The following is a 25,101-nucleotide window of genomic DNA, read 5'->3' on the forward strand; positions in this document are numbered from 1 at the left end:
AAGTTTTTGGGACAAGTTTGAAGATAAAGATCAATGCATTTATTATAGATCATAAAATACTTTGAAGTATGACCATAACTGTTATCAGACCCTTCCCCAAAGGTTGGTACACTGGGACATACAAAAATAAAGTAAATGCACCTTCAAATGTCTTTTTGTAGATGGCAAATGACAACAAAAGCAGCTGGTCACACTCTTTTGTATAAAGTGTAAAAAGTCTACATAGCATTTCAAATTAAAATTCCATATAAACAGTCAATAAATACTTCAATGATATGAAATGGAAAGATAAGATTTGATCGCTCTCCTATAAAAGACAACAAATGTCATTTATTCTAAAGAAAAAAAAAACATTATTTATGATTCAAAAGTCTACTGCTTTCAGCTTTCTCTCCTCCTCCTCTGTAAGTGGCTGCTGGGAGAGGATTTTATCATGGAAGCGGTGATGTTTGCCTATTCCCAGCTTTGGCAGACCTCGGTTCAGCCCCTCCAACAGCACACATGCCTTACACAGTTTCTGACTGGAGATGTAGCCACACCGGCTGCAGGTTCCCTGGACAGGCATCTTTACCCCCTCGCGCACAGACAGGTTCTCACCGGAGTGAATAACGTCCATGATCGAACTGGGCCTCACACTCTCCAGATCCTTTAAATAGGTTCTTGCATAGCCACGGTAAGCATTAGGAGAGTAGATACACTCAGTAGAAAAGTAGTCTAATTTCTTGAAGTAAGCATACAGAACAATCTCTTTTTCATAAGCGTATTTAAGGGGCTTGCAGCGTGGCACGACCCCTTCGTTCTCGCTGTCCGTTGAGATGGTGGTGCAGCGGCGCAGCCGAGCTATGTCCCCTCGCAAGACGTTCATCAAAACAGTTTCTGCCACATCATCAGCATTGTGACCTGTGCAGAGGGGAAAAAAAGAAAACAAAACAGAGACATCTCGTTATTCAAAACAACACATTAAAGCTAACACTGCTCACATTTTCAGTCATTTGAATCTACCTGTACATATCTTGTCCACTTTAAGCATGATGGCTCCTCTGTCCAACGCCTGCCTCCTGAACACGCCACAGAAGGTGCAGTTATTTTTCAGCCCAACCTGCTTCACTATAGCATCCATTGTCCAGCCATACAGCTCCTCATAGGACACAATCTTCAGAGGCAGCTCATACTGTTGCTGGTTCCTCTTCACAGTCTCCAAGGAGTCATCTCGATAACCCGTGATTCCCTCATCCACCGAGAGAAGCATGAGCTCAAGGCCGTAGCTGTATCGCTCATTCAGGACCTTCATTACATGTGCAAGCACAGTGGAATCTTTTCCCCCGGAGGCAGCGATTCCCACAGACTCCCCGGTTTTGAACAGCTTTGCTGACACTATGGTCTGATGAATCTCCTCTTCAAAGGCCCAGAAGAAGCACTCCTTACACAGAGAGTGGCCGGTTTTTGGACGTTTAAGCACGGCACGCTTTTCAGAGCAGCTGCTACACTGGACAGGCATCTTGACTGTTGGAAAGGTGGTTTATTAAAAGAACAATAATGTCCAAAATTAATATAACAAATACTTTAAATATTTCATGTCAAAGCCATACAAATCTACAAAGCTCAACTTCTTCGTTGCTGATCTCCTTAAAGTGATCTTTATCATGTTCGTTTTGTAACCTGAAAATCCCAATTTAAAGTTTGGCTTTAGTCTAATGGTCTAGTAAGTGCTTTAAAAACACTTTTACAGCTCCTTACATAGCCAGGTAGGTGAGATGTCAGCCCTGAAGAATAAGAAACTTTACTTCATACGCTGGATTCTTACTACATTAGCTTCATTTTTATCGACATAAAAGTCGATAAAACACCCCGTTACTTCAATCAAAGAAATAAGCGGATAACTTAGTCACAACTTCAGTCATATTAGTGGATTATCAGGCTATATTTTCAAGACATGCCACATTTAAGAGTAGTACAACACATACAAAACCTAAACGTGGTCTAACATTAGCTAGCTAAGCTAAGCTAACTCGTGAGCTGTAACATTTTCTTACCAAAGTATCCGGGGAATGTGGGGATAATATATGCAGTTACTATAATAGCTTTTAAAAGTTAAACCGTTAGCACGCTAAAGCAGGAGAATATTTTTCATCTTGTAATGTTGCCTCTTCTTTACTGGGACAACAGGAAGTGACGTCTCCAGTAAACACCCTACAGCGCAGCCTATTGGTCGGAGTGGGCCAGTGCACAAACCAACCCATGTAATGCCTTCACAATACCCATATATACTCTGGTGGTTTAAGCACAGTTTAGATGCATTGGTGGTGTCTGTTTTTCAGGTGTTGCAGTCTGAAGGACTTGTGTGGAGGGGAAAAACAGAAGACAATCCCATGATTGAGTCAAATGTAAGCAATGAGGATTTATTAGTTTGCTTCAAAGATTGTTACTACTGCCTCAGCTGATATCAAAATGCTGCATGGTGGTGGTAAATGAAGGTCAAAGGGTTTGTTGCCAGAAAGGGAGCAGAGGATGCTGAGGTCAGGATTCCTGACAGGAGAGAGTCACAAGCTTAGTTGACGGGATGAAAGGCACCCCTCTGATGCCACTGCATGTCTCTGATGCGCCGGACTGATTGGATCTGAGGGATCTGGGCTCCGAAATCAGTGGTGTCCTTGTACTCCCCCTTCTCAAACAGGTACTGATAGCCTCTGTAGCCTGGATACTGGTAGCCCACCCAGCTGGTGCACCACAAGCAAAGAGAGGGGAAACAAATGTTAGCCAATTAGAGGTCAAAGGGCATGTGGCAGCTATTTCTATGATATACAGCACCTGCTGAGAGGATGGACTCACGTGCCACTCTGGACCCGAACAGAAGAGACCTTCTCCTGGTAGCCGTGTGCGTGAAAGCTGGGGACATCATCATCTATGATTTCTATCTTCTTCCCTGCAAAGCTGGGGTTTTCGTAAAGGACAATCTTGTGCTCCTGGCTGTCCTGATGAATCAGAAGAAAAAAAAATCAAGCCAAGGGTGAGATGTGAAGCAGCTGATTATGGGATGGAGGTATAAATTTGTAAATCTCTCTTACCACTTTAATGGGGCGGAATGCAACAATGGTGTCACTACGCCTGCTGTTGGTCCAGGAATCCCAGCGAGGATACTCGCCCTTCTCAAACACATACTGCTCCCCCTTACAGTTGGCCTGCTCATATCCCACCCATCTGAGAAGACAGAAAACAACAACAACAACCACAACAACAAATGGGGCTGTGATTGATGCAGGGGCTCAGCTGGAAAGATGGTTGGTTGTCTGCTTATCACACATTAAATTTGATTGCTTTTCTCTATTCCATTCCCTCTTTTTTTGGTCATTTGCTAGTTTTCTCTGTCTGTCTCTGACCCACACTCACGGTCCACACAGCACCAGTATGGAGCCCACTTTCTCCACGCCTGCTTCCTGAAGGTTGTTACAGGGACCAGTCAGCTCATGGCAGCGTCCCTGGAAGTTTTCCTGCTCATAGATAACCAGCTGGAAAAGAGGAAAAATTTCTTCTTCTTTTTTAGCTCTTGAAAGGAGTTGTGTTTTTTTGGAAGATAAACAATTGCAAATACGGAGTGCACAGATTTCATGTGAACTTATGTGAACTGGTCTCGCTGCCAGTGTGCGCCTGTCCTCCCTCACCTTAAACGCACTGGTGCCTGGCTGCTGCTGCTTGGATGCAGGACTCTGGTGGTCTGTGGCCATATTGAATGGATAAGGATGATGCTGAAAAGAAACAGGTAAAAGTATAATTCTGAATAATTTTGAGGTATTTCTGTAATTTTTTTTTTTGGTAGCTTTTTCTAAAATCTGAGAAGCTGTTGATTGATTCTGTTTGCTGTTATTGTTCTAAGTTTCTAAGATTTAACCTAAATTACAGTGGCAAAAAGAAGACAAATACTGATAAATATATATATTAAATTTTTTTTTATAAAATACAGCGTGACGGACATGATCCCCTTACCAGTACCTGTCTGTGCCAGTGTGTTTGTGATGGCACAATGAGCTCAATATATACGGGACGCCCAGGGGTGGAAACTTTGCCAACAGCACCGAGAGTGTCCAAGCTGGCCGGCAGATCGGCCTGCCATAGGCCCAGCAGAATGAAATCAGGGGTCACTGTGCACCCCCACCCAACCCCACCCCACCCCACCCCGGAGTGTCACACTCCCACAAAGTTATTTCATTAGTTGTCAGTTTTGTCCAGCCAGTCATTGTTTGATGTCCTCATGATTCAGCACAAACAGTGCCAAGAGACCCACACCTACAATGAGCAGGGAGAGTGAGAGAGAGAAGGACGGTAAAAGATGGGTTTTACCGTGCTGGAGGGATGTGAATAACAGAAGAGATGCTGCTGAACATTTCCATATGTTTGAGTTGATTTTATTTTATTTTTTTACTGTATGGTGTTAAAAAATCAAATCAAATAAAGGCAGATGGTAATGCTGCTGGCTGCAAAGAAAGACAGCAGCTCTAAAGAATGGATTTATGACTTAAACCTGCTGACCATCTACTGGGAGCAATAAAACAGCTCCATAACAATCCATCTTTAACATTTTTATACTTTGGGACAAAGTTTTTAGACACTTCTATTTATACTCTATACTCGTATTTATTTATTTTTTTACATCTACTTTATATTGTTCACAGTGATTCAGATGAAACTAGAGTGATTTCCTACTAAAAATGTGCTCTTATTAGGTGTGTTTGTTATTATTATCATTAAGATCGGTACTTTCACCACAGTAGGATTTCAAATGGATGCTTGAAATGAAGCATCATGCTATCGAGGTGATCTTTTTATTGTTAGTGTTGCTAAAAGGAAACATTTTAATGAGATCATAATGTGCATGCATCACCACGGACAACAGATGAACTGGAGCTGAGATTTTTGGTTTTGTGGTGTTGCCTGATGGTCTGTTTCAGCGGTGGCCAAGAGCCTTTGCAGAATTACAATACCAAGCTGCAGCTTTTCAGGGACCTTAAAGGAACATATGAGGCTGAACCAAGACACGGTATATGATAAATAAGGATTATTTTGAACTGCGAATCATTCTAAGCAACTTTATTAGTGTCCAAGAATAAAGAAGAAGAAATTGAATTTGAATTGCTTATAAGTTCCCTACTGAGAGAGACCTCTGTTGTTGTGCGTGAAATCTGTTGAAGTCACTCTTTTAGTATTGTTGTTACAGCTCCCAATGCTCCTGTTACCAGGAACATTTTGGACCATTTTAGAATTTACCTTCCAATTCTGCTCCTGTTGCTCCCTCATGCTGCTTCTTCCTGATGTTCTTGTCTGCTGTGATTGCAACATCTATCACAACTGCAGTCTTCTGCTTTTTATTAACCACCACTGTGTCTGGTTGGTTGACCAGCAGCTGCTGGTCCCACAGGACTTTAGCCCTGTTGTTCTCAACCAGCTTTGATGGTGTCTCGAATTAGGACTTGGGAACTTTGACACTATATGTGGAGTTTTTCTTGGTCCATAACGTTGCAGTCCATTCCTGTGCAGGCTTCTAGTGATTGCCCTCTTTCAGAGTACAATTGCTGGTTTGGCTAAGTCATTCACTAGAGTCTTGGCAGTTGTTCTGGGGTTTTTAGGTACATCTTCGATAGTTTTCTTTCCAGAGTCTTTGAAATTGTTTGGTTCCTACTTCTGCCAGACTTTTTCTGTACTGTGTGGCAAATAATTCTGTCCTCATCTGTATGCAAATTGTCTTTGCCAACATAAAAAGGATTTATTTGACAGCACTCATTGGACTGACAATGCTCAGAACAATGGAAAAGTCCAAGGAGCTCAGTGAAGATCTAAGAAAGAAAGCTAGATTTACACAAGCTGGGAAGATCTCTTGGAGCTAACAGTTAATCAGGTGTGACACCACTTTGCCAAGGTCTGAAAGAACACCAAAACTGTCACCCTCAGATGAGAGGAAATTGTTCACAATGGCCTAGAACAATTCAGAAACCACAAAGGATCAAATCTGTCATGAACCGGAAACTGCTGAAACCCCAGCGTCACTGTCTACAGGAAGCCAGTTTTACCTCGCCATGGACTGAGTGGTAACCAACCAAAGAAGAAGGCCCTGCTCCAAAATCAACACCATCAAGCTCAACTGTAATTTGCAGCTGCCCAAATGTACAAACTAAATGCCTTCTGGAAGTTTTATGGTCAGTCAAGACAAAGACAGAGAGCTTTTCTGCCACAATAACAAAAGGTATGGTTATGGGAGCAAAAGTCAGTCTTTCAAATGCTCTACCCAAAGTCAAGCATGGTGATAGCATCATCCTGTGGTACAGCATGACTCTGCTGCCAGTGGTACTGGTACATTGCACAAAGTGGATGGAATATATTCAAAGTCAATAAAGATGTATGCTGTACAAACGTTCCACCCTTGAAAATATTGTATACGACTTGTATTTCCAAAACACAAACACGACTCTTTCAGGGAACACATTACACAGACAGATAATGTAACACAGTTACATCCAATCATTAGAACCGAAGGAGTCCTGCAATCAAATCCAGTGACTGGCTGCTTTTATGAGCCAGATGGTCCGTCTGAGAAACAGTCAACGACTTTGTCGATTAAAGACATTTTGTTGGGATGTTATGTTCACTTGACTACACTTGACTACATCAAGTGTAGTCAAGTACACTCAGGAAATGATTGTATGACTAATCAATAGTTAATTTGTTTTTCATGCGATTATGGGCAGTAAATCTGGGCTCAATATCCGGTTGCACACTCACAGGATTGACAAATCCTTGAGTAAAATTGCTTGCTTTCTGACAACAGTGAGGTTGTTTGTGGCTCATTTCAGATGTGTTTTGTGTGTGTGTGTGCGTGCGTGTTTGAAAGCCTCATGTTTAAGTGAAAATTCTAGTCCAGGGAAACGATGCTGAGGCAGAAATTGCCAGAATCTTCTCATGATCGCGTATGATTGAGTTATTGATGATCAGCTACATGTTTTCTGCAAGTATTATGCATAAACTTCAGGTCTGTGTCTCTTATCTCTGCTCTCCCTCTTTTACATGATTAAAACTTTGCACTTTGTAGAAAAATAGAGAAAATGCTCCAGTCAGTGTTGTGAGGGAAAAGTGTGCTTTGTTTTAAAAACCGCATGCATGTGTGCTTTTACATTTGGACTGATTTTTTTTCTCTTATTATGCTAAACCTGAACTTAACACTAGTATAATAGTGTTAAATAGGTACACTGGAGTAACTGCATGCTCTCAGTGTTCACCTTGTGACCATTAACCACCAAATGCACAATGAAGACTAAGGGAAGGGAATGCAGCGCACTCTGTTTTAATAGCAAGCATACATACAGCATGACATCATTTCCATTTCTGTTAGGCAAACGCGTATCCACATATGCATTGAATAAGTCATGTGTTCCTAATGCTCGATGAGGTTTTCAGCTGTCTGACTAGAATAGGAAAACACATGCAATGAAAGCGGCACACATCTGCAGCTTATCTCGAGGAAAACTATCTGCCAGATGTAGGCTGCATTATCTCCACATAGATGTCAGTGTGACATCTCTGATAGTGTTTTTATTTTGTTTCCAAACCTTTAGTTAAAGCCATCTCCACCTTGACTTGAAGTACAACATCACCAATAAACTCCAGGTCAAACAACTTTTATTCGCCACTGATACATACATGGCACTCCTCACTGGGCACAAGCAGCGTTTGCCGTGGTTAGGTTAAGGCAGAGGGCAGGCACTGTCGGCAGCGTGGGGAAGGCTGTGGGAGGCAGGCGAGGGTCCTGCTCAGCTGGCTCCAGCTGTAGCAGGAGGGGCAGGAGGTGCTGGGGCAGGGTCGGGATCAGGAGCCGGAGCTGGATCGGGAACGATGAAACAGCCCCTCTTGTGCCACTGCATGTCTCGCACACGTCGGACAGACTGGATCTGGGGAGCGGGGGCCTCCCAGTCATTCCAATGCTTGAAATCTCCTCGCTCAAAGACAAACTGCCGACCCCTGTAGCCTGGGTACATGTAGCCAACCCATCTGGAGGAAGGAGAAACAGACAAAATGTGAGGTGTGTCGCAGAAAAACACCCAGAAGGCAGTGCGATGTGGTTTAGATAAGGGTGCGCTGAGGATCTTACGTTCCATTGAGAGCTTTGATGCTTGCTACACGGTCCTGAAAACCATGGCCCCACAAACTGGGCACATCATCGTCAACGATCTCCATCTTTCTGCCAGTAAAACTTGGATTCTCATACAGGTGCAGCTTGTGTTCAGCACCATCCTGAACACAAAAATTACACAAATGTCACCAGGGTGTAGTCTGAATGTGTGCGTGTGTTTGTAGACACTGATTCAGTAAAGCAATCATTTAAAATGTGTCAGGAGGTAAAAATACAACGGGCAAAGGTTACGTGTAAACAGCTCGTGTCAAATATTCTTCACATATCTGTGTGACTGCATCATGAGCTTTGTATGTAAACTAGTCACACACCACTTTGAGTGGCCTTAGAGACAAGAGGGAGTAGCTGTTCTGACTGTTGGTCCAGGTGTCCCAGCGTGGATACTCTCCTTTCTCCAGAATAAACTGCTCCCCTGTGAACCCATGCCGATCATAACCCACCCAGCTGAGGGGAAAAGAGAAGATCCGAGTTTACCAGCATGACAAGCTTGCCTAACAAGTTATCTTCTACATTTTCTTATATGAATAATCTCACATGCGGCATTACTTACGGTCCTGACTCAACAATCACAGAGCTGACCTTCTGCAGTCCCTTCTCTGTCACATCTTTACACTCTGCAGAAAACTCTGCCTTGCAGCCCTGAAAATTTTCAAACTCAAACAGCACCACCTGGAAACACAGAAACAAAAGGCATTCCATAAACTAACACAGACTCCTTTCAGTTTCCCCTGGGAGCTTAAGATAACAGCCTCCATATAGAAAATAGACATGACATAGGCTGAGCTTAAAAATAACTCAAACTGTCAGGTTCAGCAGATGATGCAGGTACATCTGTGACCAATAGCTGGGCAGCGAAATACACCTGTATAAAGGTGAACCCTGGGAGCAGTTCTTCTATGAGCAAACCAAGTTGTTCCAGTACCTTGTATGTGGCTCCAGCTCCACCCTGGCTCTTCCCAGCAGCTAGCTGCTCCGGGGCACTTTGCTGCTCCGACATCCTCCTGATCCACTGCTCCTCCACTTTTTGGCAGCAGCACACACATAGAAAAAGCACCGTCCGTCACACATTCATACATGGACGCGCGCACGCACACACACACACACACACACACACGAGAGAAGCTTAATGTCTAAGCTACAATTGTAGAATACATCCTTGAGCAGGAGGACTTTTTTTAAGCCTCAGCAGTAATAATTTACCTGATAAGAGTTTGTTTTTCGAGTATGAACACACATTTTCTTCATCACGTGCAATACTTAATAACAAACTCCACCAAACCTGAGTCTTCCCCGGTGCAGCACCACTGAACTCCTTTGCAATGGCATTATTACACCATGGTGATTGATAAGTATGTGTCCAGTAGGAGGCTTTTACCTGGGTATGCCTGCTAGGAAGCTGTAGTGTCCCTCTTTTTTCGCTGCCACTTGGTGTTTGGTGGGGTTGAGCCATTAGACCGCAGGGATGGTGGGGGGGGGGTATTTATGGTTTATTTCTGGCCACAACAGCAGAAAAGGGGGAGCTGTTGATACAGCAAGTCTGTCGCTCACATTGTGTCCGTAACGCTGCCTCTCAATAGGCAGCTGTGTTGGCACACGCTGCCCTGCCTATCTGCCTGGCTGCCAGCAGGCGTTGTGTGTGGGCACACAGAGAGAGAGCCAAGAGGATTCAGCAAACGGCCCTACTCAGCATAAACACACACACTCATTCACCCAATCTCAACTACACAAGAGTTCCTCGTGCCTTTTTTGTGTACTAAAAATAAGTAACTTGATTCAAGAAATACCCAGAAGAATGCAGTTTTTCATGTTACATGAGGCTGTGACACAAGTCAAGTATATTTTATTAAGAATTTATTCACTTTAGGACACTGGCCAGTACAACACAGTGCAATATAGACCTTTCCTTTTGAATTAAAAAAAAAAAAAAAAAAGGGGGCATAAAAATTAACCCTTGAATTTTATGACAAAGTAAAACATCCATGTACATACACACCAGGGACAATCACTCTGAAGCCTCGATCAACACATTCACTTGCATTGCACGAGCAGGCCGACGATACAGAAGATGAGACCAGAGGGGAAGGGGTGGTGGTGGGTGGGTGTCTGTGCTGTAGTGCGTCAAGTGACAAAGTGCTTTACTGAAGTGTGGAGAAAGTAGGGAGATGGCAAATGTGGAGAGGAAGACGGAGATGAGGCGTAGCTGAAGTTCAAATGTTCACATTAGTTTGGTGCATTACAGGACTCGTTTACATTGTAGTGAATGAACCGTCCCCTTCCCTGGAGTAGTGTAAGTCAACATCTAGGTCCTCTGAACCAGTCAGCGAGAGCCAAGCCTGATGTGACAGCAAAGATTGTACATGCATGGATAATGAGTGACAAAAACGAAAGGGAAATTGCACATACTGGGAAATAAAAACAGTATTGTCAGGACATGATCGAGAAGTAGGTGAGTATGGCTTAAATTAGATGCTCGCAGCTACAATCTACTAAAGAAGGGGAAGATGGGCTGATTAGTGTTTTTATAAAAGACTGAGGAGTGTGTTTGTGCTGATTAGGAGTGTGCATGATTGACAGATACAAAGCTGCTTGTCCCATCCCTCTTACACATTGACAAAAAGATAAATCACAAAAAAATATATACACAGTATGCAGCAACTGCACCCCTGTTAGGTTGTGTAACTGTATCAAAGTGAACAGCTCTGCTGTAGTGATGCATCCTTTCCAAAACGAGTTCTCCACCTTTGTTAAATCAATGAGGATACAAATATAACATCTCCTGATTACAGATACTAACATGAGCAGCACCCCCGTGGACGATCAAGACCGTGGAGGTTTGTTCTCAATACGCAGAAATCATTAGTGTCTGAAATGTCATCCTATGGCAAAGTTTGTGTGACTCCAATCAGCAACCTCTGCAGATAACACATACATGGCTAGCCTGTACATTAGCTCAGTAAAGAGGAAACTGGATGCAAAGGATTGGCTGGATTGTCCTCCAGCATGCGATGAAGCTCGTCCAGGAAAAGGAGGTGCTGTGTCTTCCCGACTCCTCCTGGTCCCTCTTTAAAGTGTTCGTGTGAAGTTCGTTTTGGAGCCCCTGTGTTCAAGCATGAAATGGAGTAAGCAGACCAGCCTGATGTTTTTCCTCCATGCTCGTTTTTCTTTTTCCATAGGACAGAGACTTCCCCCCCAAAAAGGCACCATGCACATTTACCGACCCAGATGAGAAGAGAGAGAGAGAGAGAAAAAAAAGTGGGGGGGTTTAAAAAAAAACCAAAAAAAAAATCATCAGCAGCTGTAGATTCAACCTCCTCCTACTCTCTGGGTCAAACGTTAAGGCTTCTGTTTCACACAGATTCATCTGTTAAGGCAACCTTCAGGAGACAGACAGAGATAAGTATGAGAACCGCTGCTGTTTATTTGTTACAAAACAAGAAGACACACAGAAGAGCCAAAAACCTAGCTCACCTTATTATTTACTTAGCTCTCACTTTCATACTGACTCAGGCGTTTCTTGGATTTCAGCTCTTTCAACCACTGGGGTGAATCCTCCTGGCTACAAAGTAAGATAAACGATGAGTCGACAAATTCTCTCAAGTATAAAATAAACGTTTTGTGTTCAGCTGATGTTGCTTACCCATTTTCTTTCCCGCCAGAGGGGGGCAGCACACGCGCTGCCCTGGGGAGAAAAGGGGACTTGGGAGAGCGAGACAGCTGGGAGGGAGAGGGAGCAGGTCCATCAGTTTGATTGTCAGAGTCCCCCCTCTTCTTCAGCTGTGCCTGACAGAAAAAGCGATGCATTACAAAGAGTTTGCTAAAAAGTCAGTGCGAGTTTAAAATAAGAGAAGGCTCTGTGAAATAAAACTGCAACATGACAAACAATGCCAGGAGGTGAACGCACAGTTCCTGGCTCACCTTTAAAGCTGAAGGGTCCATGCCAGGGAACAGGGCGACCCTCTGTGGCTGTGACGCAACAGCCGGTGCAGCATCAGCTCCTCTGGGCTTCTCCTCAGAGTCTGAGTCATCGTCTTTACTCTCAGCCTTTGCCTCTGTCGAACGGTGAGCACATATTAACAGGTACTTTCCACCAAATGTCCTGTAATCTCCCCCTAGAGCTTATGTGCAGCAAGTGTAGAAGCTCCTCCAGGGATTTTTAAATTTGCATTTCCACAACAGAGCTTCAGCTTTGGGAGGTTTAAGCAAATTAATTAAAACAAACAAGTAAAGATCTCAAATTCCCTTGGTTATTGTTCGCAACAAAAATGAACCAACCCTGGTCGTCATGTTAATTTATTAGCCCGAGTATTTCCACCACAAAATACAAGGAAACCAACTTGCACCGAAATGCTGGTAGAAATATTAAATGGTTCCTGTTTCAAACTGAAACTTCCTGAAACTTCAACTACCCAGTGAGGACTTATGAATCAGATTCCTGGAATAAATGAAATTGATGTTCCTGGAACTGAATTCAGTCCACGGTCTATCGGGAAAAATTGCATTTAGGGGAACATCATAAGCCTTCTATTCCCTGGGAAAAGTTGTTGTGGTTGGAAAAGTTCTTTGTGTGATTTGGGAGCCAGTTAAGAGAGTGCAGGGAGGGAGTAGGGCTGCCACAAATTTTGATAGACGACTAGTCACCGATTATTTTTGCGATTAGTCGACTAATCAGATCATCATCCATTGGACGTAAAACGTACAGCTTATTGCACCAGCAGCATCTGCTCTTATATAACTATCATTAGCTTACAGCTTTAAGTGTTTAAGGTGCTAACTAAAAATAAAGACAAGATGATAGTTTATTAAATTTTAATTAAATTTGCAGATTGTTTCGGTGAAGTTTAATAAACTCCTTGCTATCTAAAATATAACAGGACACCGGAGTATATTCTCAGCATCTCACACTTCTGATAATCAGCTGTCTGCTTGACGTTTATTCAGCTGTGTAAAAACTGTAACTTTAATCTCAGCCAAACCAATTTACTCAGGAACAAATAAAATACTAAAAAAAGCCAAACAATAACATTTTTAAGTTATCTAAGTGACTTAGATATCATGTTTAACCTGAGTAGCGAAAGACGGCGGTGGGTTTGAAAACGATTTGCCAGGAGTCCGGTGTTCTCACGGCTCTAGTGAGCCTTGCCCCCGGCTAACTATCGAGCTAGTGGGTAACGGACGTCTCTGAAAATGTCGGGGCGCTTTTGAGAATATGTGGTGTCCTGATAAACTGAGCAGATATTTGAGGTTTACACAGCTACATTCTCGCCTGAAAATATGTTAAACGTTTATTTTGTGACCCAGAAAGAATAATAAGAGTAACATTAAAACTAACCAGCTGCCGCCATTGTTGGAAACTGAGCATGTCACTACCCGATCCGTACCGGAAACCCGATCGGTACCCCGCATGCGCGAAAGGTTTCTACTTCCGGTCGTAGCGTTTTACGATAGTTATGGGTCAGAGTATCTGTTAAGAATAACAAGTATATCTTAAAATGTTTGCAATAATGAAGCATTTCAGTACAATGTAGACAAAATCGAAAAATAAAAATAAAGTTACGGATCAGGACTCTCCGATCCTTACTGCGCATGTGCAGATGTTTTCTTCTTCTTCTGTTCGTTTAATGGCAGTTTACTCCCCAGTGAACGAGGATACCGCCACCTGCTGACCGAGCGAATAAACCCTATTATAAACTGAATTAGCGTCATTACAAACGTGTGTTAAATCTGATTTAGCGATAGTCGAGTGTGTTTATGCTTGTCTGTGAGGAGAGGATTGTTGGAATAGTGATGATGATGTGCGCTATCACTGTCAGTTGTCAGTAAACACTTAATCTGGCTGATGAATCTACACGTGAGATATTACAAAGTCTGCATTATTAACTCTGTCATTAGGCGCCATTCTTCTTATTTTACGGCGCTGTTGCTCAATCGGGGGACGCTCTCTGTTGAGGAGAAAAGCATGAATTTCTTTGTATACGGATTATCCATTGTTTAAATGTCCCGGGCAGTCGAAAAGGAGGCAGAGCTGTTGAGAAATGCTAGGAGCTAACTGGGCGCTAACCGTATCATTCAAATATATTGAATGACGCAATGTTGGCAAAGAGAGGAAGTGACGTAAGATTTGCGCATGCGGGGTACCGATCAGGTAGTGACAGAGCAGGGCTGCCCTATGAATTCTGGGACACAGCTTCTTCTTCGGGGTTTAACGGCAGCTGGCATCCTTGTACATGCAGTGCTGCCATCTTCTGTTTCAGTCCGTTATTACACTCTTAAATCCTACTACTTATTCCTGTGTCTTTTGGGATCTTACAAAGCTTCAAACGACGCGTCGACTATTAAATCAGTCGTCGACGATTTTGATAGTCGACGTAATCGTGACTAGTCGACTAATCGTGGCAGCCCTAGGAGGGAGGTGAACTTTTGAGAGACTCTAGATTAAAGGCATGTATGGACAACAGAACTGCACTTTGGAGTCTGCATATCTAGAACCTTATTCATTCATGAGCAGTAATGAGTAGTAACCTGTGGAGTCTCTGTAGAGCCAGTCCTCAGTGGTTCCTCCCTCACCCTCTGCTTGTGCAGCACTCTGACGTGTAGCCCTGGTGGGTCGTGTCCGCGGCGCTCGTTTCTTCCCCAGCTGGGCTCTAGAGCGGAGCACGCTGGTATCTAACAGGGTGGTCGGAGCCTGGATATCAAAACACAAAAAGAAAACACGAGACAAAATGTATAAACACAGCATAATAAAGAAGACGTGTGTCACCATAGTGAAGACAGAGCAGACTTTACTGACTTAAACCGGCTCATTTGGTAACGTTCAAAAGGATTGAGCTGTGTTTAGCACTTACGTCAGGGAAAGAGAGCGGCTGGCTCTCAGGTGGGGATGAGGGAGGGAGGCCATCCAGACTGCTGCTTTCAAACGGTGAAGCAACATCACCTGGTGTGTGTGCTGGAGTTGGCTTTTTCGGTGAAGGACTGAGATTACTTTCTGAGCTGGGAGTCGCAGGTGTCAGACTGTCAATGATTAGCATAAACAAGATCTTTGAAACGTCTGAAAACAGCTGCGTGGATTAAGTAACCACAGGATCTCATCATTTCATCAAAACCATGACAACAGTGAAAACAGTGAACCCTAGTAAAGTGAACTGTGTAGAGTGTGTGTTCAGACTTTTAAGAACTTACTCTCCTTTATTATTATCATCAGTGCTCAGTATTTTTGTGATGTTATGTTCTGACCACATGAGGTCAGTAATGGATCGCAAAGTAATGCAATGAAGCGAGAAGAACAATCTGTTGTTCCACCTGAAGTTATTTCAGCTCCGCTGTGGGTTTCTATTAAACCTTTACACACATTTCACTCCTGCATGCTGTTGCTACATAGGCAATATTTATTGGATTACATCATGTTTGGATTTCGTCTTTTTTAAGGTAAACGATCTTTTGTGTTGTTGAATGGGCCGCTGATTTTCTGGTCTTCTTCAAACATTATCACCATAGTATTTAATCATTTTGGATCAACTTGTTTGATTTTATTTAAGATCTTTAATAAACTTTTTATTGTGCTATTATGCTAACTAAAGTTCTTCTTTCATCAGGCTTTAATCATTTATAAACAAAAATGACACTGATTTGTCAGAGTCGAACATTTTATAGATTGTGACTTATTAAACATCTCAGCTCAGGCGGTGCAATGTCAGCAAACATATGAAGAGATTAATGCGTCAGGGTTTAAAAAAAAATCACTCTGCCTTTCATTCTAATCCGCTGGTCTCGCAATGGCAGCCGTTTGTCTTTGGGTGGTGTGTGGCCTTCAGTCTCAAAAGGCCACGCCTTTTCAGGTGTGGATAAAGCTTGTGCCTGTGGAGACTTGACTGATCATCACTCTATTGCTGCTTGAACTCTTGACTCCTGGTTTTAATGTAGGATTATTAATAATTAAAAATAAAACTCCCTTTTGTCTGATGCTGATCTTAAAGCACATGTCTGTTTATAAAAATCATCTTTCCCATTTCACTGCTTCCAAAGTGTTTTGAATTAACATTTTACAGTGCAGTCTCACACAGTCGTACAAGTATTGGCCATATCTTTGTTTGTTTGTTTTAAATCAGGGATGTCATGTACACATTTACTCCTTCTGATACCTTAATATGAGAAGGAGAAGAGCAATTTCAGCAGGACATCTCAGTATTTTGTACATGATAAAGTAATGCTGATGTAGGAAACAAAAGAAATTTATCTGAATGACTTCAATTGTAAGAAATACATGTTCTGGTAGCTGTAGCTCATCACAGAAAATGTCATTTCTAAAAAATGTGTGTATCCATTGTAACAACAGAAATTTCTGTAATAAAATAGTGATATTATAATGCAGTTAAAAGTTCAAAATGTATGTCTTCCTTCACATTTTCCAAAGCTGTGTAGTGAGGCAGGAGTAGGGATGGGTACCGGTGTCCGGTGTTCTGACATAAACGGTAGTAACCAGACCGAAAAGCAGCGCACATTTCGGTGCTTTATTTCGGTGCTTTTTTTTCCTGAGCTGTGATACAGTTTAGATTCTAGCCAATCATTTTACGTTTCCGAGGATAGTAGGCGGGGCCAGGTACGTACGTTCTGTTAGAGCAGAGCTACAGATTAAAAATGTCCAAGGCGAAGCGGTCAAAAGTCTGGCTGTACTTCACAGCAAAATATGCAAACTCAGCAGCAACAAGTGCTTTAAGCTGATACTGTGATACTGTGCAAAGGAGGTAACACCTCAAATCCGATGAAACACCTGGCGACGTATAGCGTTTTTTTTAAAAGCCCAGAAATGCGCCATATTTGATAGCTTGCTGCGAGACCTCACACCGAGCACATCTACTGTGGGTGGGTTGCCTGTTATGCAACATCCTCCAAAAACACAAAGAGGAGAGTCCTGGCCCCTAGCCCTGCCAGTGTAGCAGAAATGATGACGGATGATGGTGGCAGCAGCCGTTCTTCTCTGCGTGAGTAGCTAATTTACGTTGAGTAGGCTAACCACGTTATTACATTAATGCATGTAAGGTGAACTAGCAAACATCATCATAGCTACATGCGGCTGTCTTCTTGTTTGATGGCAGATACTCCCTTCACCCTGGCTAAAAAGGCTAAAATGACCAAAGAAAAAGTGGAAAACAGTTAAACATGAGAGGTTTTGGACAAAGTTTGTGTTTTTTCCATTGTTTAAGCACTGCTTCCAGCCAAGAGTGATACCATATATGCCCCATAGCTGCAGAAAAGGCTAACATTGTTATCTTTTTACAAAAAACAGCTGAACATGAGAGGTTTTTGGACCAATTTGTGTTCTCCATTCTTTAAGCACCGGTTTGAGCACCGGCACCGTTTCAAAAGTACCGATTTGGCACCGGTATCGGATAAAACCTAAACGATACCCATCCCTAGGCAGGAGTGTTGGCCAGCCCAACCCTGGCCTCTCTTCTAAGTTAGTTGTTTTGAAGTAGCCTAGACATTTTTAATTTACCTAGTTTAGTTGTATTTTCATGTCATTTTTATTGTATATTTACCTATCATCAGTGCGTAGTCCCGTCTCCCAGGTCCCATACTGACTGTCAGTCTCACGGACCGGTGTTTCTGAGCCCTTCACCTCCTCTTCACCACTGACACTTTGCTTCTGCTGTACCTAGGGGAAAAAACAGAAGAGCAATGAATGATGACAACCAGCTTGAGAGACATGAATAGCTAAAAATCAGTGGGGTGCAGTGAACAAGTCTTTAATATCTGTGGACCATTCACATCCCTAATAGGAAGCCAAGCAACAAAACATTAATGAATGATAAAGTGTAATAGTAGCTAATTGACATCATAACTAAAATTACTTCTGAAGAGCACACAGTGTTGCTGATAGAGCAGCATGCTGCTGAGCTTGAGCAGCCACCAGTGGTAAGACGGGTAATGGAAGGTGAAGGGATGAGTTAATGGAGACAGAACCAGAGTGGGGACAGAGATGGTGGTGGGCGGCTGGGTGATCGAGTGTGTTTTTTCTGCCTACTGAACCATGCCTCTTTTAATGAGGCGGGCACAGAGGACATACTGTCTCAAACCCACACGGAGCTCACAGAGGCAGAAGAACTGATAAGCCTGGCCTATATAGAACAAAACAATAGAAAATCGTTCTGTCCTCAGATGTTGCCTAAGGGCTGGACAAAGAAATCTGATACACCTGGCTCTGTAATTGCCCAGGCCCCTTAACAGCGAGAGCAGCTCAGTAGTTGTGCTTATATGAGCACGGAGGGCAGATTAGAGCACTCGTACTTGAAGCTTTGTGAATGTTTTCTTTGTGTATATAAGAGCAGAGACGCAGGGGTGCTGCAAAACAGGTGTAAGAATGAGCACATGAGGAAGAGTGTGACTGTGTGAAATTCTGATTGAGGGAAAACAAAACAGCTGAAGAAAGTGTGAGAGTGAGGAAAAAACACAGGACATCATTCATCAGCGAAGCCCTTCCCAACAGGAAAAGTGAAAACAGCCAGAATGGCATTCAACAATACTCCCTGCATCTGAGAAAGCACTTGGTACTTCAGCATAACCTCTTCTCAAGGACTTACAGCACCAACACTTAACCTTAAAAACTGCATATCTGAGTCCTGAGTGACTCTGATACAGAAGCAAAGATAAAAAATGCACACACTGCCTGGGCAGAGCCAGTAAAATGTTTCACTTCTCTGGTCTACAACGATCATAATCCAGCATGTGAAGCTACAAATATGGAGATTCTGGAGTTTTGATTGTGAAAGCTTCCAGCTACACTTGCTGATATTATGTCATCTTTCAGTTTTACCCTCACATGTTGCTGTACACTGCTATCACTGCAAGCAAATAGGCCTTGTAAAGTTCTGGTGATAAAAATTCCAATCCAATGTGTACATGTGTGCTATTCAACCTAAACACGCCCAGAACACTCCCTCAGCAGATCAGTGCAGAGGACGAACACTGCCTTTGCTGGAACATGTTGTAGTGAGCAGTCTTTACACAGGTACTTATGGCAGGGTGCTCAAAGCAGAGGTTGTAAAGCTGTTTAGAGGCTCATTCATAATCTCTTAGCTTTTATTATTCAGTACAATAGCAGCTTTCAACCAGCCTTGGTAACTGAACTTTAGCTGGAGTCTTTCTGTGTCTTTTTCTGACTTAAATCTCCATCAATCAACAGACAGTGCCAGGTTAGACAGATGTACTGGTTAAACACCCAAAACAAACAATGCCACATATATAAAAAAAAGGAAAAAAAATATCCACTATGGCTGTTAATTACCTTTGCTGAATGAACACTCACAGGTGCAACCTTTGCAGTAATCGTGGAAAAGATGAAGGAAACCGACTGAACTGACAGGTCTAGCAGCTATAGCTCTCAGGAGGAAGGCTTTTCCTTAATAACATTAGCAATAGCCAACTTCCTCTGGACAGGAAGGGTGTGTCAGGGGAAACAACATAACAAAGCCCGGATGAATGGATGGATGAAGGAAAGAAAAGGCTGATCACTAAATATGTCTGACTGACAATCTGCGGAGGAAGGGGCTGGAGCAGGGCCTTGGAAACTTTTTGATAGTGCACCGGCTGCCGATTGCAGCAGTGACTGTTACGTCCTCAGCAGTTAACTGAAAGGCGAGTAGCTGCAGTGCTGTTTCTTGAAAAGGGAAGGGCTCTGTTACCTCATGGTCTGACATCAGGGGCAGAGATCTTTCGATATAGTCATTCTATTTACATAAACAGTGTCTAAGATACAAGCTTGTACCACAATTTGATGCTATCGAGGAATGTGTATGTGTATTTCAGGATGACTATCATTGTCCATCTTATATATGTCAGGGTAATAAAAGCCCTAAAAACACATTCAATCACACTTACAGCACTCACCGCTCCATTCTCATCTGCTTCAATCCCTCTGGCCTTGGTGGAGTGGGAAAATATGCCTGGCGGGCACTCATGTACACCCCAGCAATCAATATCAATATCCTAAAAGATATTCAAAACAACTGCTCCCGTGAGCACTAATCTCATGCCAGCAAATGGGCTTTAGCCGCATGTCAGAAGTTTTACATTACGAGAAACCCTACAAGGAAAACAGAACAGTGCTGTATATATTTTTCATTACACAAGTGTTGCATACAGACGAGGTCTCACCGTCGTACAAAGCAGTTCGTAAGAACAGAGAGAAGAATGTAAGAAACCTGACTTGGCTTAAGATTTCAGCTCAGAGTGTGCTGAACCTGACTTAGAGGATTACTTTCAGTCTGGGGTTTGTTTTTCTGGTTTGCAAACAGGAAGATTGTTTGAGATCAAATGTGTTTCCCTTCAGCGTGTATACATGCTTACATCTTGTAAATTTCAGAAACTGCTACATACATGTTGAAAAATAAAGCAGAAGTGCCTAAAATTTGAGTTTCCTGAATAGGCCTTTGTGTCTGCCTCTTAAAGGGAATCCTCCCGTATATACAAAAAAAACAACCAACTTTCTTCCTTTGTGAAAAGTGTACTTGAAGTGTTAATGTACTTTTTTTTTTTTAAATATTTCGCCCTTTCAAACTTTATTACTGCTTAAAGGTTGCATTATTACAGGTGTGGCTACTCTGAGTGACAGGTGGGTGCCAACAGATTCAGTTAGCACTGCTAGCTGTCTGCCAAGAGTCACCTGAGATGTTATGAGTCACTGAACTGGTTGTCTCAACCATGTTGGCTTTTTAGAGCTATTTTATTGCAGTCAATAAATAAAAAAATGTTGTTTATGAAGCAGTTAACTGCACCAACAGCCCACACAAGTGATTGAAGCGATTGAAATTCTGGCAGTAATTTCCATGTATCTATTACGGTGCAGTTCTTGCTTGACAGATAAAGGGTTTTAAGGACAGATGTTGTCTTAAAAGTCCACTATTCTGATTATAAAAATAAATAAACTGGTCATACTCTATTGGTAACCAGCCTTAGTTAGTGGGTGATAACTCATTAGATGGTCACTTCAGGCTCCTAAACACCTACACGGGAAAGACCATAATGTCTAACATCAAGGCAAAGCAATGGGTGATGTGGTTACATTCAACTCTCCAATTACAGTCTGTGGTGGCCACATTCGTACCACTTTGGTATAAAACATACCATGTTTTCACAAATCACAATTTTAACTCAGAGCAGTTTATATTTACATAAAATCTGTTATAACAGAAATTGCATATCAGAGTACTTAGTCAGGGGATTTGGAAACCGATCATTTTGGGAAGTCATCTGAGATTACAAGTGACTTCTAGCTATGAGATGTCAGAGCAGAACCGTTTGTTTATACTACCACAGCTATTCTGAAAATCATGGAGCACTGATTCAACTCCTTATAATGACACCTGCAAAGAAATCACTCTCAAAATAGGAGAATGAAAAGTTTAAAAAAAATAAAAAAAATAAAACTTTACTTTCTGATTAACCAGTTGGCCGGTTTTCTGGATGAGTATATCAACAATAAACATTATATTGGTATCATTTCTGCTATTGATTTGAACTGGCAAAAATAAATGAATAGATCAAAACAACAATTACGTATAACTGTAATATGCAGCTCACACCTCAGACAACGGACCAAAAACGGGTCACAAACAGCAGAGACAGCTTGAATAGGGCACGAAACTAAAGCCTTGTGTCTAGATGTGCTAGTGGTAATGGCTTTTTCAACCGTCTTCAGTTTCTCTGTGCTCTGGGAGAAATGTGTAGTTCCAGTTTTCAAATCCACTGCCTCCTCTCATCAATTCAATAGCTTTCAATCATTAGGGATCATTTACTGTCATTTACTGAGTCAGTGGGAGCGGACGCCGGACGCTACTCCCACAGACCACAAAAACAGTTGCTGATGTGTAGAACTAACTTTAGACATGGTAACACAACTAATAGCAACACAGATCTCATGAAAACACCTCTTATCTTTAGGTGCTGTGACTCATGAGGTGTTGGACAGCAGTTGAGCAAACAGGCGTCGACATGAATATAGGAACAACTTCACTGCAAGGCACACGTCCCTCAGGGACTTTTAAATCTGTCCTTCACGCAGACCAGGTTACAAGGGACAGAAATTATGTACAAATAAATAAACAATTATAAAATATAGACATATTTTACAATTTCAGTGTTTATCAGCCCCTTTCTCAGTTCTTGTGTCTAATTATATCACTTGAAGAACAGGTACCACAACGGATTTGCTAATCAAAGAGAGACAAACACTACGCTGTTCCAAAGAAAACAAGATGGAGATGAGAATAATCCACAAAAATCGACAGATGAGAAGCAGCAGGGCTGTGCATCAGGCAGCATGTGGTTAAGTTCTTCACATGTTTGGCTAGAGACCAAATACTTGATGAAGGAGCAGCAGTTAATACAGTGACATGGACATAGCTATGAAATGACTTGAATGCCACTTGTGCTTTATTTATCACCAACAGATGTAAAAGTAAAACTTATGAGTCACATTAGTGCCTCATCTCTAGATACACGATTCACTGTTTGCAAAACCATCAGCGATGAAAGTTGGAATCAGTGCTTCCCTGCTATGTTTCTGTACTTAAAGTGTGTGTGTATGTGTGGCGTCTTACAGCAGTGGGGGTGTTGGGTGCCGTGCGTCTGCGTAAGGACAGGCGTTGCTGGCTGCGCAGAGAAAACCTGCGGAAGGACTCCCTGCTGCGGGAGGCCAGGGAGCGCAGGGAGTTGGTTCTCTTGAAGTCCCCAGTATCGTCCTCTCCCCTGCCTCCCCTCTCCGCCGAGGTGGACAAAAAGCTGAGTGCCCCGTGAAGGGAGCGACGCACATTTCCCACCCATCCTGACACCTGAGATTGAGCTACTGACAGCTTGCCCCCGAGATACTCCATCACAACCAACCAACGAGGGGACCTGCTGTGTCTGAACGGAGCCCGTGAGCTAAGCTGGGACTCTTGTTGTTGCAGCAGGAGCAGCAGCAGGGAATCATTAGAGTCTAGTTATGCTGGAGAGGTGGCAGTCCAGGGATGGTGGCCTATGTATTCAGTGACGCATGTTGCAGGGTCAGTACTGCAGCAGTGTATAAGGTGACAGAGAAAATGACAGAGCTCAGCAGGCTTAATGTAATGATGCTGCTGCTTACAGCACTGTAGCACAGATGATGTCTGAATGTTACAGGAGAGAAAATCTACCCAGTTTCTTTACTCAGTGTCCTTTCTGCAGTGCAGTCCCACTTTAGATGTCAGCACTCTTGTTTCAAGGCTCCAGGCTGTCGGCATTAAGTGGATTGTGAAGCTTTCTAATGTCTATTTCGATGCTTACAAGATATGTCTGCTGTGATATTCCTAGCACAACACCCAAGTGGGCATATAAAGGTTAGGAAAGGTCACCACTTAATATAAGTTTTACTGAAACACTGCTACACTGTCTTCCAACAGGTTCTCTAGCTTAAAGAACACAAATCACTACTAAAAATAATCAAGTACAAAAACAATGAGCACTAATGATAAAATCACCTCAATATACTCTGTTTGGCCAAACGTTCACTTATCTCAGTGCTCTGCGAGACCTCTGCCAATTCACCGGGTGAGAGCTTCTCTGTCCTCATGTGAGCCTAAATTATAGCCGACCTGACGCACACTCTCGCAGCTGGTGTTGAGCTTTTTCTCCCGAAACATGGCTCTGATTAAAAGTTGTTAAATCCACCCACCCTTCCAACAAGGCTACATCTTCATACTGCACACAACTATTGTATCTTCCGGCAAAAAGCTGCAAGCAGAAATGGTGCAGGGCAGCTGGTGGCAAAAAGAAAGCTGCTGTAGTCATTCGTATTCCATGAGGAAAACCAGAGGGCAACCAATGCACCGCCGCAAAGAGGAAACTGAAGAGAGAGCTGTGGTAGAGAGGTCAGATCCAGAGAAAGGAATTTTTTTTTCTTCCCTCCCCTCGCCTTTTTCTGCAGGTATGGGCAGGTAGGAGAAAATGCGTCAGCCAAGCTGCTCTCTATAGTGAGTGTTACAGGACTCACCGTCAAGGAGAAACTGGGTGGAGAGAGGGAGTGTGGGACAGAGCCAAAGACAGCGAGACAGAGAGCAAGAGCGAGGCAAAGAGAGGGAATGGGAGGTCCGTGATTCAGAACAGAGGGGGGAGAAGGGAGGGTGATATATGTTCTGCGGTGCTCTGTCGCTCCAGCTTGATTCAGCTGCAGGAAACATAAGTGGAGTGACACAGCCAGGACAGCAAGCATGCAGACAACATGTAGAAGGAAAGAAAAAATAGAGACGAGGTTGAGTGTGTGAGCAGAGAGAGAAAGCTGCAGAGAAAGTAAGGTTTGTGATACAATCAGACAGGAATGAGGACAAGTGTATGTATTACATTAAGAGAAAGCTATCAGTAGATAAATTGGACGGGCACAAAAGAGACGAGACAAAAGACAGGTGTGGCTCCAGGCAAGTGGGATTGCACTGTATGCACATCAACCAGTTTGTCTGCGCAACGTGGCCAAAACCACCAATCACAACAGGCAACTCAGTGTTTGTTTAAATCTCACCCAGAGTCGGAGTCATGCAAACACCACAACAGACAAGGAAAGAATAACACTTCCTGACACATGCTGCTCACTTCAGCCACCTTCTGCCAGTGAACTTGTACCTTAAATAAAGACATAGTGGGCCACTCTGACACACTTCAGAGACTTAACCTGGGAGCAAACTGAGGCAGAGGGGTTCCTAAAATCTGGATCTCTGTCCACATGTGCCCCCTACAGGTAATCTGATTAACAATTCTTTGAAGTGCTCTGCTAAAGATTTCAATAGCATAGAAACTCTCACATACCTTTCCCTTCCAATTTACTGCCACACACGAGTATTTCAACAAAAAAAACCTTTAACCTTCTATCTCCTTTAATACTTTATTAATATTTAGTCCTCACACCTTAATTACCATATCTTCAAAAT

At 42.8% G+C, this 25,101-nt stretch overlaps 4 protein-coding genes across 6 annotated transcripts in view; all 4 read right to left on the reverse strand.

Annotated features, from left to right (window-relative positions):
• Positions 1–3: 3 nt before the first annotated feature.
• On the reverse strand, positions 4–2,190 carry ctu1 (cytosolic thiouridylase subunit 1 homolog (S. pombe)). Its single transcript, XM_085474093.1, has 3 exons — positions 2,034–2,190; positions 1,003–1,503; positions 4–900 (listed from the first exon to the last, which is right to left on the reverse strand). Exons 2-3 carry the CDS (start codon positions 1,496–1,498, stop codon positions 365–367), a joined length of 1,032 nt encoding a protein of 343 aa, XP_085330219.1. The 5' UTR covers positions 1,499–1,503; positions 2,034–2,190; the 3' UTR covers positions 4–364.
• Positions 2,191–2,548: 358 nt separating this feature from the next.
• On the reverse strand, positions 2,549–3,722 carry crybb2 (crystallin, beta B2). The gene is made up of 5 exons (XM_085474095.1): positions 3,660–3,722; positions 3,388–3,506; positions 3,066–3,198; positions 2,830–2,972; positions 2,549–2,717 (listed from the first exon to the last, which is right to left on the reverse strand). The coding sequence occupies exons 1-5, from the start codon at positions 3,720–3,722 to the stop codon at positions 2,549–2,551; spliced, it is 627 nt and encodes a 208-aa protein (XP_085330221.1).
• A 3,604-nt stretch (positions 3,723–7,326) lies between these two features.
• On the reverse strand, positions 7,327–9,710 carry LOC146696342 (beta-crystallin B3-like). 2 transcript variants are annotated; one of them, XM_085474096.1, is made up of 6 exons: positions 9,549–9,710; positions 9,096–9,193; positions 8,724–8,842; positions 8,485–8,617; positions 8,132–8,274; positions 7,327–8,031 (listed from the first exon to the last, which is right to left on the reverse strand). In XM_085474096.1, the coding sequence occupies exons 2-6, from the start codon at positions 9,168–9,170 to the stop codon at positions 7,794–7,796; spliced, it is 708 nt and encodes a 235-aa protein (XP_085330222.1). In that variant the 5' UTR covers positions 9,171–9,193; positions 9,549–9,710; the 3' UTR covers positions 7,327–7,793. The 2 variants fall into 2 exon arrangements, with proteins under 2 accessions (XP_085330222.1, XP_085330223.1); XM_085474097.1 differs by lacking the exon at positions 9,549–9,710 and having other exon boundaries at positions 9,096–9,230.
• A 287-nt stretch (positions 9,711–9,997) lies between these two features.
• The window catches only part of LOC146696343 (uncharacterized), a 29,422-nt gene continuing 14,318 nt past the window's right edge, over positions 9,998–25,101 (reverse strand). For both annotated transcript variants that reach the window (XM_085474449.1, XM_085474450.1), the window contains exons 7-13: positions 17,707–17,822; positions 15,016–15,181; positions 14,693–14,855; positions 12,089–12,222; positions 11,811–11,953; positions 11,642–11,729; positions 9,998–11,547 (exon numbers count right to left, since the gene is read on the reverse strand). In XM_085474449.1, coding sequence (XP_085330575.1) covers positions 11,654–11,729; positions 11,811–11,953; positions 12,089–12,222; positions 14,693–14,855; positions 15,016–15,181; positions 17,707–17,822 — 798 coding nt within the window. In that variant the 3' untranslated portion in view covers positions 9,998–11,547; positions 11,642–11,653. The remainder of the gene's footprint in view (positions 11,548–11,641; positions 11,730–11,810; positions 11,954–12,088; positions 12,223–14,692; positions 14,856–15,015; positions 15,182–17,706; positions 17,823–25,101) is intronic.

Source organism: Copadichromis virginalis, linkage group LG12 (genome assembly GCF_057382275.1).
Source record: "Copadichromis virginalis isolate Kocher_CV1m ecotype Utaka linkage group LG12, C_Virginalis_male_GT1.1, whole genome shotgun sequence".
NCBI lineage: Eukaryota > Metazoa > Chordata > Actinopteri > Cichliformes > Cichlidae > Copadichromis > Copadichromis virginalis.

Bases quoted from the DNA above. Each gene is read 5' to 3' on its own strand.
- LOC146696342 (XM_085474096.1), bottom strand. From the start codon at position 9,170: ATGTCGGAGCAGCAAAGTGCCCCGGAGCAGCTAGCTGCTGGGAAGAGC. The intron at 8,843-9,095 runs GTACTGGAACAA...CTGTGTTTCCAG, and splicing joins GAGCTGGAGCCACATACAAG to GTGGTGCTGTTTGAGTTTGA. The intron at 8,275-8,484 runs GTGTGTGACTAG...TTTTGTGTTCAG, and splicing joins CTCTAAGGCCACTCAAAGTG to GATGGTGCTGAACACAAGCT.
- ctu1 (XM_085474093.1), bottom strand. From the start codon at position 1,498: ATGCCTGTCCAGTGTAGCAGCTGCTCTGAAAAGCGTGCCGTGCTTAAA. The intron at 901-1,002 runs GTAGATTCAAAT...CCCTCTGCACAG, and splicing joins AGTGGACAAGATATGTACAG to GTCACAATGCTGATGATGTG.
- crybb2 (XM_085474095.1), bottom strand. From the start codon at position 3,722: ATGGCCACAGACCACCAGAGTCCTGCATCCAAGCAGCAGCAGCCAGGC. The intron at 3,199-3,387 runs GTGAGTGTGGGT...CTGTCTTCTCAG, and splicing joins ATACTGGTGCTGTGTGGACC to ATGGGTGGGATATGAGCAGG. The intron at 2,973-3,065 runs GTAAGAGAGATT...CTGATTCATCAG, and splicing joins CATTCCGCCCCATTAAAGTG to GACAGCCAGGAGCACAAGAT.